This window comes from Nannobrachium achirus (genome assembly GCF_963921795.1).
Source record: "Nannobrachium achirus genome assembly, chromosome: 22".
Lineage (NCBI taxonomy): Eukaryota > Metazoa > Chordata > Actinopteri > Myctophiformes > Myctophidae > Nannobrachium > Nannobrachium achirus.
Window position 1 is genome coordinate 28,481,448 of NC_137829.1, and position 14,635 is coordinate 28,496,082.

Below are 14,635 nucleotides of genomic sequence, written 5' to 3' on the forward strand. Positions count from 1 at the left end.
GCTCAGGCTCAGCTTCCGGGGGAGCGGCACACCGACACCGCCGTCATGCCGCGAAGGAGCAAAGGAACGCCAGTTCTAGCGCCAGCGGCGGGAGCCAGTTCTCTCGCCAGCGACGGCTGCCCCGGAAGCACAGCGGAGCCAGACTCTAGCAGGTAAATAGCAGCGCATTTGCTTGTTCGGTTCCGTCAGGGCGCAGTCGCTCTAAGCTGGGGACTTTACGCATATCGGTTGGGCCATGTTTTGGCATTGCTTGACTTCAAAAGTCAAGAGCTGGGTTGTAGAGTTTCTTATATGTGCGTCAGCAGACTCTGCAGCAGAACTAACGCACTTTTCCATTCTGTGTCTCCATGCCGAAACACCTGGCTGCCCGCCCGATGTCTGCCCCAACGACCCTCTGTTCCATGACGCACGCTGGTTCGCCGCGAGACTGAGGGAGCAGGGCCAGAGTGAAGGCGTCGCGCCATCCCTCTACACGCCACATTCCCTGCGGCGCGGAGTAGTTTCGGCAGTGGCGCCCCTGGCGCGGAGCAGCTCGGCGGCAGCACTCCTGGCGCGGAGCAACTCGGCGGCAGCACTCCTGGCGCGGAGCAGCTTCGGCGGCGGCTCTCTGGCGAGGAGCACCTTCAGCGGCGGCGCCCCCGGCGCGGAGCAGCTTCGGCGACGGCGTTCCTGGCATGGAGCAGCGGCGGCGCTCCGGGCGCCCTCGGGCCTCAGCTGGTCGTCAGCAGCAGGCGTCCGCTGCATCGGATGCAGCAGGCTGGGTTCCTCCGTATGCAGCGGCGGAGGAGCAGTCAAGCGGCGTGGGAACGATGTGAAGCAGCCCGTGGTTAATGGACTGATGGGGCCGAGGCACGCAATCAGTCACGCGTCCCGTGGAGGACGCTCAGGTTCAGAAGGCCGCATTATGAGGTTCTGTTTCGGCTGTGTGTTTATTGCTGCCCCTCACATGTATTTATATACAAGGCAGGGTGTCTTTAAGGTTATAACAGTATAGTTACTGTTATGTGCAGCGTATACCTTATATTTGTGGGTTTTTACGTGCTGCCTCTGCTGCACTTCACAGGTCTTTAATTAGTGTTATATCTAGTTGCTCATGCCCACTACAGCATTGCCAAAAGTACACTAGAGCTACCTTTCTTATCATTGGTTGGCTTTAGGCAAGCTGCTAATATCTAATACTTTGGTACTAACGAGTATTCCTTGCCTGCTCATTCTAGTATTCAATAGCGCTCTAGAGTTCTGGAGTTAGCAGTAGATATTTTAATTGCTTCAGCTCAGCAGTAACCGCTAAAAGAAAGAACGTCACGCGGAGGGACGGAGCCCTTCGTATAATGGTGTTCTCTTCTGCAAAAGCAAGGTGTGTTGGGAAGGGGGAGAGTTTAATAAAATGTATAGGTTGCTGCATAATTCAGGTAATTAAAGGAGTATGGGGGCATAGTAAATGTACGCTATAGTGTCAGTTTAGTTATTTCGCGCTTCTGGTCACAGCAGTGTCCAAGCTGTTAGGTCCGCGGAAACAAATCATCCTCACCGGTGATTAGGAGTCTATGGATTCTAAGCGTTGCGTGTGTTGGGGGGGGACCCGCGTGGGTCCTTCCTTTTAGAATCCATAAGCCACTCTTAGGTTCCGCTTGTAGTATAGATTATGCTGCATTTATCCATGCGTGCTGCTCATTTTATTATGCTGCCTGCGGCTCATGTCCTATGCTGCTGTAATTGTTTAGGATTGATCATGGATTCGGAAGCATTGCGTGTTTTGGGGGGTTAGGACGCCGTCCTGGCAGGACGCCGTCCTTCCTTCTTTGGGGGTCTCGGATCATGTGACGCGGAGAGCTTCAGTCACGTATAGATGATTATAGCTTAATCATTTATCGTGGACGCGGCACATGATCCGTTAGCCGAATCCATCGCCAATCCATCCGCATGTAGTCTGGTTACGCTACATATTCATGCTGCTGCTTAGGCTATAGGATGCTGCTGCTTAGGCTATAGGATGCTACCGTATTGCTATATATATATTGCTCATATGTCTCTGCTGCCTGCTATATTGTATGCTTCCATTCTTGTCAATAAAGTCCATTCAACCTTAATGATTTGCCCCCTGAAATTAGGCGCAGGAAGAATGACGTAGCCAGTTCAGGGGGGAGATCTAAGAGGTTGGCGGCGCGCCCCCAGGTGGGCGGAGTATTATATTCCGCCCCCCACTCAGAGTATATCTAGGGTACTAACCCTACAGTGCTTCAGTTGCTAAACTCAGCGCCCCACCTCCTTCCCCAACTCCACCTCAGGATTAGGCTATCCCCTTGCTGGGGGTCTCGGATCATGTGACGCGGAGAGCTTCAGTCACGTATAGATGATTATAGCTTAATCATTTATCGTGGACGCGGCACATGATCCGTTAGCCGAATCCATCGCCAATCCATCCGCATGTAGTCTGGTTACGCTACATATTCATGCTGCTGCTTAGGCTATAGGATGCTGCTGCTTAGGCTATAGGATGCTACCGTATTGCTATATATATATTGCTCATATGTCTCTGCTGCCTGCTATATTGTATGCTTCCATTCTTGTCAATAAAGTCCATTCAACCTTAATGATTTGCCCCCTGAACTAATATAGTCTGACGGAATTAAACCAGGACATGTTAGGAATTGTAACAGCTGAAATGAATAATATATCAGTGTTCCGGTATTAACCTGCGGGCCGCATTAAGCGAAGGTGGGGGCCGCATGTGGCCCCCGGGCCGCCTGTAGCCCATGTATGCTATAAGGGATAGAGATTCACCTTCCATCAATATAACAAAAAAGGTGAAATAATACAGTTTAATCCAACATTTGGATACAATACATTTATCTGGGTTTTCCCAAAGCCAGAATGAGTGTTTCAGCAGATGACCTAACTTTATAAAGTGTATAGGTATTTGGCTGAGACTACATCAGTATTCATATTAAGATATATTAGCAATTGGATAAATGTATAGCTACATTTGACAAATTGTTCAAATCATATTTAGCTGATCTATTGCAGTTTAGCTAATTAACATGAACTCTAATGCAAATGATTGTCTCAGAATGTACAATAATATGATAAATGGCTCCCTCTAAAGGTTGTATAATAACTTGCAGACACTGCTTAACTATCTGTGCAAATTGAGGAAGAAAGAAAAGTCCACATTTGTGGGATTTAAGGAAGGGAATCAAAGCAACCTGTTAATGTATATTTCTAAATGCATTTCACATCAAATAATATTAAACTGGTTAAACTAGACATAGATCACAATGATCATATAATGTTACATAGATCATAAGGATCATGTTCAAGGCAGAAACATCAAACCAAAACACCGTGGCAGATGATAACTGGGGGTTTGAAGAACAAAGTAGTGATAAATGCTATATTTAGCAAAATATCTCACTGTCATCCATGTTTTATACCCACAGGCTTGTCCAATAATAACATCTCAAAAGAAAGAAAGAAAAAATGATTAAATCGGCTTAAATTAATGCAAATAATCACAATTAACAGATTCTACAAAGGCGTCTGGATCAGAACAAAATGAACCACAGCCATACGACCCAGTAACTCACTTTATAGTAACCATAACATTACACAATAGCTGAGGGTATTTAAAATATTGCTAAATCAGCTCCAGTATAACGTTGAAGAAATATTGATTGAAAAAACCTCACACATACCGTAAGCAATGCTTCAACAACGGTTTCCCTTCAATTTTGCACAGCTATACTGCGGTTTAATTGCCCCACGTAAGATTATTTTTATTCAATTGTTCAGAGGGATGCTTGTTTGTCAAGGGAGTGGAATAATCTGGAGAGGACTGATCATTATCCCCACAGCAAGTCACAGCAGCACACACTATCCTGTAGTGATGAGCCACTTGCTTCCCAAGCAACATGAATTCTTAACGCAAATGTATACTTTGTTGCATATGAGACATTTTCAGATCAAAATCACTATTTCTATTGAGCGACCTGGCGAGTGAGTGATATGACTGATGATGCTCTCTCGCTCTCTCTCTCTCTCGCGCTCTCTCTCTCTCTCTCTCTCTCGCTCTCTCTCCCCCCATCTTCCACATTCAGTGCATCCAGGAAGCCTCTGTGGAATATATACGGTATTTAGAAGTCGTTTAAGGCCAAAACCAACATTAATCCTGAGCAGTGAACAATCATGCAGCACTGTTTCTTTCCCTCCTATATATACATCTTGTGGCAATAAGGCTGAACGTGGAAGATCAATGTCAGACATTCCATTTTTAAGGATGAAAATACCCCTGGATTTGCTCAGGGATGCATCTGTTTCGAAGCCTACATATATGTAATGTACAATGAGATTTGGCAAAGTCTTTTGGGTCAGGCTGACACTGTGCAAACACAGTAATTCTATCACAGTGAAAGAACCAACAAATCTGATCACATCAATCCTTTTGAAACCCAAGTCTCGTTGTCCACCCCACTGTGTTGTTTTTCTCTTATCGGAGGCAGAAGGAAATGAATGTCATGGTACTTATAGTACTATAGTGTGTGTGTGTGCAAGCAAGCAGGTTTAGTTCCATGCCATACATACGGAGAGTCTCCTGTGGGAAGAAATATGTGCCTGGGGGAACGTAGCCAAGCTGATCCTTGGCTACGTTCATTCTGCTCTGCTGTGAGAAACAAGAGTTGAGGCTTACTTCATGTAAACCAGATGTCTCTTTGCTTTACATTTCGGCTTTAGTCCACTCAGACCCTGAGTCAGTAGACCCCGTACAGGGCACAGCGATACTCACCGTAAGGACATAAATGAAAGAATACAGAACATGAGCTCATTGCCTTTGCAGTGTGGGAAACCACTCTGACACTCTACTGTTCTCTCTGACTCTGAGCAAAGGAAAAGGAAACAATAATGGATAATCTGAAAAACTAGGCAAGCCTATTCAGCCGACTGACTTCCCTCTTATTTGTGATCTAATCTCTGTTCTATTCTGGTGTCAGGACTGGTGAACTGGATATTGAGCCATTCTTTCATAAAATGAATGGTAAATGGTCTTGTATTTATATAGTGCTTTTATATAGTCTTCCAACCAATGAAAGCACTTTACAATGTAGGCTGTGCCTCATATTCACTAGGGGTGTGAAAGAATATTCTTTATTCGAATATTCGTTCGAATGTTAACAATAAAAGAATATTCGAAAGTAAAAAATTGAGCTTCAAATTAATTTATATTTAATTAAAACAAATCTACCGCACTTCTCGCGAGATTCTGGGCGCATGGAACGTTAAAAGGTGGCTGGTCTCGCAAGGCAGAAGTCTCCATTCGCTGCTGCAAAAGTGGGCTGATCTACAGGTCCACAATGCGTTGCTGATCCAATACGTTGTGGGCTTGTACATTAAGGGTGCCTATTTAGCAACACCGTCATACGGCGAAGAATAAACCTCCAGCTGCTTTTAACTTTCCCTTCACACTGTCACTGGCCGTCGTCCGCTCCGCAGGGAAGGCTCTCTCCTTTCCGACGGAGTGGAGAGATGCACTCGCCTCGCAGTTCACTGCACACTCAGTGCTTTTAAACATATTATGTTGATTCAGAATGATTAACGAGTCAAGCTGAAACGTGCGACTCATTTGGTAGTGACGGGAAGCCGGACAACGAGACTTCTCCACCGAAAAACACAAAGCATGGATTTCTTCTCTCACGAGTCATTCTCCCCGCACGCAGCCACGGTAACGGTAAAACTCCGTCACACTCTTGTAGACTACCTAATTTGGTTCAAACCAAAACATACTCCATTGGTGTGATTATAATTGCTCGTTTCATGTCGTGGCTGTTCCAACTCCATCACAGGCTGCTGCTGTGACGCTTCGCAACGACGATGCGATGCTGCCAGGCACGTGCACACAGACATCAAACGGGGCTTGAGCCCCTGCCCTTTTAAGAGAGAATTGTCCACCAAAATGCCCTTTTAGAAATGTCAGCCCCTGCCTCTCTTAGCATTCTTTGCACGTCCCTGACCAACGCGGACCTGGCTGCACGACCGCGACTGTCTACAGTTTACAGTTTAGGCATTTAGCAGATGCTTTTAATCCAAAGCGACTTACAATAAGCAGATAACACAAATTATAATATAAATATCACAATAATAAACAAGTTAATATGTCAGTACACCAACAGCAATATAACAATGCAAATGAAATAAATAATTAAAGAAAAAGGTTTCTTAAAAAAAAAAAAAAAAAAAAAAGATTAGAATAAACAGCTTCGAATTGCGAATGCTTCGAATTATTCAATATTTTCGAATATTCGAATTTATTCGAATCAACGGTGGATTTTCGGGCGAATATTCGAATGCTATTTTTGGCAAATTTTCACAGCCCTAATATTCACACACCAACGGTGAAAATAATCATGCACCAACCTGCTTGTCTGGAGCAGTGAGGAGTTAAGTGTCTTGCTCAAGGACACTTCGATATGATGGCATGAGAAGCTGGGGAATGAACCAGGAACCTTCCAGTTCCAGATGGCCGCTCTACCTCCTGAGTCCAGATGCATCAAAGGAATCAATGAATGAAATATTGTTTAGAATTATCTTGTTTATTTTCCCAAAGCCAACTATAACTTAACAAAGGCCACGTGCAGTTATGAAGCTGAATTTACACGCCTTCTAAATGAGAAAAGAGAGCTAGAGTGAAGCTCGAAAGTCCAATACATCCGGCTTCTGATGGCCAACTCCTTTTCCATTGGGAAAACGGGACCAAATAACCATATTCATGTAGTAAGAGTTACCTATGTCCTGTCCAGTTTGCCATTTGAATATAAGAACTTGCCCAATATAAAATAAAAAGCTTGCACAATGACTTTACCATTATAGGTAATGGAAATGCATCATGGATCGGGAAAGCAGAACCTATGATAAAAAGAAGCAGATATGTCACAGCATACTGTACATATATTCAGTAATCATGGGCTATAGTATTGACACATGTGCAGTAATACATGGCAGGGTATTGTAATCTCCTCTATATTTATTTCTATGAACAAAATAACTGGTGGATTTGATTTCATTAAAGTTGTCGGGAGTGATCAGTAGGTAGCGCCGAACAGATGATTACCTTTTTAGTCAAATAACCATCACAGAAAAACATATCCCAGGAATAGATAGGATAGGACAGATGTAGAACAAGATAATGATGCTGGACGGTGTAGGCCTATTGACATGATTGATTATTCTATCCAGCCCTTCCGGCAATAAATGGAGTTGGGACAACTAAAGTTCAGGAGCAGGGCCACACCTACAATCAGGCTATCTCCAATCAGGTTGCATCTGCTCACCTATAAAAGCTCACCTAACCCACTTCCCCCAATCATTATCGCATTCTGCAACCCTCCCAACCACCCCACTACTTTCCTCTCTTCTCTCTACTCTTTCCTTCTGTAGGGGGATTCATCGTGCCCGGGAGCTACGGCGGGCCCCCTTCGAAGCTTCCCCAATTCTGTAAGTTCGGTATCAGAGACTCGGCCTCTGATACTCGTCATCGACTCTGCATCGAAGACTATGCATCATCGACAATCCGGCATCGGCCACTCTGCATCATCGACTCAAGTCCCTCGCATTTCTATTCGTTTCGCTCCATTCGTTTCACCGTTCTCTTCAATAAATTCTTAAACTATCAATTTGTAGTGGTCCTTGCTAGTGAAGTTACAATTTGCTGACATGTAAAAAAGGAAGGAACCCCCCCACACACACACACACACACACACGCACACGCAGTAGATTACATAAACAAATTAATTAGGAAGCATTGACTCTGGCAATACAGTACTTCTGAATTGAATTAATAATGGACAAATCATCAGTAAAGCTAATCTTGGCTTAAGGGGCATCCAGTACTCTTTATACAAACGCTGCGGTTGCCTGCCCTGAGGAAGTACATTTCCTATTGAGTGAAAAAACACAGGTATGCCAAGTGGTCCCTGCCATGCCATAAACAATACATACAGACAATTCTGCTCTTATGAGTCCTGGCTGGGCAGCCATGAGACGCAGGACATACTGACATCTCATAAAAGGAGAGTTAGAGAGAGCTGGAGCTCTGAGTGGGGGGTGGAGCTGCAGTGTTTCATGCAAAGGGCAAAACAATGTCAACCTGACTTCACTATTGTTATTGCAACGGTCGCTTAGATACAGTCGCCCCCTGACCAGATGACTGGTCGGGAATATTTATACACCCAACCCAACACATGTGACTTTAATTACTGAACTGAAGTAAGGTGTGCATCTGGTTCGCCACTCTTGTCAGTGTAAGTAGCCATCGTGGTCATGTGAGTAGTGGGAGGAAGAAGCTCACACCCTTCGCCCTCAACTGTCCGCTGAGGGGATGGCCTTCATGATGTAAAGTGCAATTAGCCGCTTTGTGAATATGGTGAATGGAATAAAACTAGAATTGATTAGTAAGCAACATGTAGACCCCAATGGTTTATCAACTAGTATCTGTGCGTCATCTGTAGCAATGCAAAAGAATGTGGACATCGAGCTTGCTTCTCTAAGCGTCATAAGGAAGATTCCAAGCTGCCCAGGCATAAGTCATATTAAATATCATTGCCGTCAGACTGCTCTCTCCACTATTCATCAGCTTCAATCGGATTTATAGTGATTACATTTCTAAGGGTTCTGGCAGAAAGATCTGGGTTCTTGTAGACAACTGTTGTAGGAGAGACCAGATACCTGGTATTCATTACAAGCCTATTATAATGTCACTTCCATAAATACGTCTCCATTACACTAAACAAATACTGTAACCATGGGCTTGACATTAACTTTTTGAGGCACTTGTCTTCTGGACAAGTACATTTCCCATTCACTTGTCCAGGCACAAAAGTCATTGTCTGGATATAATTTGCTATTTCACAGTAATTTATTTTTCTGTTTTTTAAAAAATTTTATTTGATAAATAAATAAGACCCCCCTTCACCCACTCCACCCCACAGTCCATAGTCTGCGTCACAGAAAAAGTGAAACCAAGAGCCACTTGTCCAACGAACAAGTACATTTGTATCTAGAACTGCACTCTGTCGAGGTGCCAACTTGCGCACATGCCATGAATGGCCTACTTGTGCGCCAGCAGAGCCCGCTATGAGGTGCGCTCACCACTGGCATCACCAGGAATGCTGGTCCCTCATTGGCTGTTAATGATGACGTTGCTGGAAATGCTGGTCCCTGATTGGGCTACGGTTTTAAACATGGGCAGATACCGACATACATACAGTACATATGTACAACTGTACATCTTATGTACATACGCAGCCGAACGCAGTACTTGCACGCTATGTTGGTGCAAGTAATGAACTTACATCCATAAAGATGTATTAGTTGTCCCGGACAACAGGACAAGCCTTAATGTCATGCCCTGAAGACCTAGAGCAGGGCTCTGAGAGGCTTTCAGATTTCAGGAAGTAACCTGGGGGTCTATTAGGATTTAGTCCACTTGCCAGAATCTGAACCCTGGCATATTGAGTACACCAAGGTTTTATGTTAGAAATGTTGAGTATGGGTCCCCAGCATGTAGAAACTGCCGGATGCTAACTTGCATATGTTGAGCAATTTTAATAATAATTTGCATAATTCGATTTATTTAGCATAATCCCCCATAATAATGGATAATATGTCAAAAACTGATTGGCCGATTTGAACAATACTGGAGTGGTTTTCGGGGTTATTGAGGATGCTGAATCCATTTCTGTCATTTTCTAAATTCAAAATGGCCGTTTTAAACCGGAAATGGCCATATACCAACTGGAAAATCAACAAAAAAGTATCAAAATCACCCCACTTTAAGTTGGTATAATAAGGCCATTTCCGGTTTAAAACGGCCATTTTGAATTTAGAAAATGGATTCAGCATCCTCAATAACCCCCAAAACCACTCTAATATTGTTCAAATCGGCCAATCAGTTTTTGACATATTATCCATTATTATGGGGGATTATGCTAAATAAATCGAATTATGCAAATTATGAAAATTGCTCAACATATGCAAGTTAGCATCCGGCAGTTTCTACATGCTGGGGACCCATACTCAACATTTCTAACATAAAACCTTACTGTACTCAATATGTCCGGGTTCACAATGGGGCTCTATGGGCTGGCAAGTAGACTAATTAAGAGTACAAAACAGAAAAAGTACAAAACTATGGCACCACCTCTTTAAAATTCGCCGCAAACAAATGCTACCAAGGAGCAAGAAATGTCCACATAATGCTACTTACTGTATGCAATATGTATACTAGTATTCGTACTTTCGTGTTTGAGATTTTGTGTTAACGTACAGTATAGGTTACAGCTGCCCTACATGCCTGGTCTTGGTTATAGAGGATCTCTACACTACAAGTATAGAACATCGAAAGCAGGTTCAAGAGACCCCTGACATTCTGGAGAAAGAAAACATTCAACTTTGGCTGCCTCAGTCAGTTAAAGTGCATGAAGAGTGTCTCTACATCTTGTTTTAAAAGAAGCCAATTAAAAGCCTGGCCTGAAGTGGAATCTCTGTCTGCAGGAAACAATGCCTTGTTGCTGAGGCATAACGTTTCACAAGGACTTGGCTTTTCTGGCTCATCAGCAACAAGTTATTTTAACCTTTTATGTGCTCAGAATCGGCCCCGTTTTGGAAGACCACCATATGTTCAAAGTAATGCTCCATACAGTGCTTAGATAATATGAATAATGTAATCAAACCCACATAATCAGTCACAATAATATTTTTTCCAAATAAGTTTCCAAATTATCACGTGACCAGGGGTCATAAATATGCCCATACATGAAAAAATGTGCAAATGTGTCCCTGGTAAAGACTTGGCCTTGTCTGTGGTACATTCTAGATTTAGCTTTTAAACACAGTTATAATGTTCCTTCCTATTTTGATCATATAAGAATGTCAAGTTTCCAGATTTTATTCAGAATATGACACTGATTTACTATGGCACTAGGACAGCTGTTCTCAAATGTTTTATTTTCAAGGACCCCCATAACTAAGGGCTCATGGGTCCATTTGGATCATACATAGAATTTGACATAAATGGTAAAACTTGTTGTAAACGCCTGGCTCATTTTCAAATAGGCAAAAATGAATACAAAGACTCTTACATTAGTTACGCTGTGCCATTTGAGTTGAACTGTGCATTTGAGAACAGCTACACAAGTGAGCTAGTTTCAACTTGTAATATGTTTTAAAGAGGCTATGAAAAAAACATAAAGACCCCTGTATAGCAAGCAACCCAGCGTTACATCATGCTTGAGGGAATTCCAAACATTTCCTGAATTTAGGGCTTTCAGGGAGCTATGAGTAAAAGGAAGCTCCAGAGAAAGTTCTCTTCCCATGATAAATGCTGTGTGTGTAAATGAAAACAACCATTTTACAACATGCATGACAATAAAAAAATAACATACAGTCGATCCCTTCAGTGAGATATTGTCACGGTGGGGCAGAAACCTTTTATCTCCATATTTAATCTCTTTATGATTTTTCATAAAAATGGCCCATTAATATAGGCTATATTTTGTTGTACAGTTATAGACAGCATCGCAACAAAAGTAGAGAAAAAAATAGAGAATTTTCAAGCTCACATGTTGCTATGTGAGCTTGTAGATTTGTTATTTTTGCTAACAAAATAATAGCCTATATGCCAATCCATGATGACATGCTCAAAATAGGGATGGCAGGTTTAAAGTGGTTAAGTCTGTCTGTGTGGGTTTTATAAAAGTGTATATGGATGGAAATTACTGTATTATTAACAAGCTTGTCACTTATTAACACGCTTGTCACTAAATAATATCTACATCCATTGGAACACATTTGGACATACAGTGCAGTACAAGGTTTGAGGCAGACATTGGCGTTGTGCAGTGCAGTGGGATATAGTCTCAAGTAGGCTAATCCATCTTTTTAGTCTTCTGTAGGACTATGATTCAAATGGCACTGTTGGCCTAAAATTAGTTTTCTACACTTTGTTTATCAAATATCACAATATACTGTACACAAGCACAGGATGTTCTTCTTTAACATGGCTGCCATAGCACAGCAATCAGTGATAATGTATCTGGTCCAAGTCCAAATGAAATACAATCTTTGTTTGTGATCAAAAATAATTGTTTACAAACACACATCCTGTCTCTCTCTCTCTCTTTCTCACTCACTCACATGCAGGCATGCATGCGCACGCACGCACGCACACACACACACACACACACACACAAAGTCACACACAAACGTTTTTTATTACCGCTATTCTTAAAAGCTCTAATTGTGTCTTTTAAAAAATAACAGTAAAAGTCTCAACTCATTGATGCCTGACATTGCCTCTACAGCACTGCATTCCCACCAAAATACTTAGGGCAGCAGTGATTTATGGCTGCTCTAAAACTATTTTGGTAGCCTACTTCTGACTGTACACATTATTTGTTAGTGACAGGCAGGCTACTTCATGGTTGCATACCACAAGAAATGAAAATAAAAATATACAAACCCTAATGAATTAAAGTAGATAGGTAGGCCTACTAGGTTATTAAAGTATAATTCTGCATCCCACAACCACCACATTGCATAACATAGGGCTTTCTCTTCGTCAACTTGCAGAAGCTTTAGCATCATCATCATCGTCGTCATCAGCTGCTCCAGCTTCAGGTGAGCCTGAGATGTCATCATCAACAGTCACAGTCACAGTCTACTCTGGATCATCCCATCATCAACAACAAACAAGGCTACAACAAAATCAAGTCAACGCCGTCGGAAGTAGGTCACTATAATTTACAATTACGCGATTGATTGATTGATTGATTGATTGATTGGTTACGTAACGTTTCATACCACTATTTCGCTGGCAAAATGACCAGGCTAGCTATAAATGATCAGTCAGGGACGGCCGGGTGTCCTCAGAAATCACTGGTGAGCGACTGCGACTCCTCTTGGCCATGAGTTGCGCATCCATTTGGTACTTGCCTTTGCAAACAAATTGACATGATGATGATGACAACATCGCAGGTGGAAATGAAATCTCAGGTCACTGATCTTATCTTACCTTATTATCTGGTGTCTCTTCGACTTCGGTGCCAATGTGTCGCATCAGTGCCGGGTCCAAACTCCTAGTCTGCCTGAGTTTCTGTTTGGAAACCATTCTTGGAGAGCACGGGAAAACACTGCTGAACAAACCTTGCGCGTGCATTATTCCTTTCGCTCGTTGAGTTTGAAACAAAACGCGAGTTGAGATGTACAGCTCTGCGGGAGAGAGGCCCAGAAGGACCCTCCGTTTGAAGTGAAAGTTGTAGTAACAAAAAGAAGGGACCGTTCCACGAATGGTCCTCCGTGCGTCAGCATGCTGCGCCCTTAGTACGTGCGTGTCGTGGAGGTTCTGCTCTCACTCACAGAGTGAGGGAGTCCCTGTAGGAAACCAAACGCACCCCCACGCCCCTCCAGCAGCACTTAGACCTTTTTTAGGGGTCTTCAACGTTTTCAGGCCAAGGACCCCTTAGTTGAGAAATAGATGAAGCAGGGACCCCCACAACCTGTTCATAGATTCTCATTCCATATAGTTTCATTGTTTGACAGCACAATTATCAGTGTAGCTTATGTTGGATTCTATTTAACCACTTGAACCGTCAATACTTAAAAAAAACTTGACATTTCATTCTGTTCTTATTCTTATTCTGCTGCTCTTTTTCCCCTCTTCACCAAACCTCTTTGCTGAAAATAGCCGATCTACAAGCTCACAACGCCTCACAGCGTGAGGCGTTGTAAGCTTATAGATCTGCTATCTTTGGCTACAGTTCTCAGAATATGGACACTGGGGTTCAAGTTGTTAATATAAAAAGGATTGGAAGATTTGGAGGACCCCCTGTAGTAACTCTGAGGACCACATGTTGAAGACATTTTAGAAATTCCCTTTGTGATTACGAGAAATTCATAATACAAACATGTTTGTGACCATGAAAACAGTGTAATTACTGTATATTGTACTTTCTCATGTCATGGCCACAGCGAACTGCACAGTTAGCCAAACATTGTGACTCATTTTAAAATGTGCAAATTAGAATTAGAATTTACAAGCAGAGATCAGAGTAATTGGCATTCAGCACACACCATTAACACACAGTAGGCCTACCTATCCTATACCATGTGACTGTGTGGATTGAGTTGAGCTATAACGTCCTAAACTCTGTTTTGTCATATTATTAGAGATATGTAGATTTGATTATTTTGCGATTGTATCTAACTTGTGTCTGAAATTATCGCCTAATGAAAGATAGTCTAGTGAGAAATATGTGTCTTGAGAAAGGTGGAACGATTGGTTCGCCAGCATCGCCACAGCTTCAGAGATGTGTGTTCTTCATAGTAAGTGAGATACTCGCCATGTAGTGCCATGGGATCATGGCTCTTCCTGTGGGAGCCCCGGGGAAGGGACCTGTCTGATAACATGACATGTGAACCAGCAGTGCATGGTCACGATAAGCCTTCATCAGATACCCGAGTCCGCCAAACAGACAGGGGAAGTGGTGATAAGAGAGCTGCTTTGCGGCTTTGATCCACTTTTTTCGTGGCAGGGTTTGGAGCAAAAGACTCCTCGCAAGATTCTCATCACACTTCCCCTCGTGTCATT

General features: G+C 42.9%; 1 protein-coding gene across 1 annotated transcript in view; it reads right to left on the reverse strand.

The window, feature by feature from the left end:
- LOC308307544 (rho GTPase-activating protein 6) overlaps positions 1-13,204 on the reverse strand; it is a gene marked incomplete at both ends in the record, with an annotated part of 56,667 nt that extends 43,463 nt beyond the window's left edge. The window contains one exon of the mRNA XM_080752810.1: positions 13,061-13,204. Coding sequence (XP_080608936.1) covers positions 13,061-13,204 — 144 coding nt within the window. The remainder of the gene's footprint in view (positions 1-13,060) is intronic.
- Positions 13,205-14,635: the final 1,431 nt, after the last annotated feature.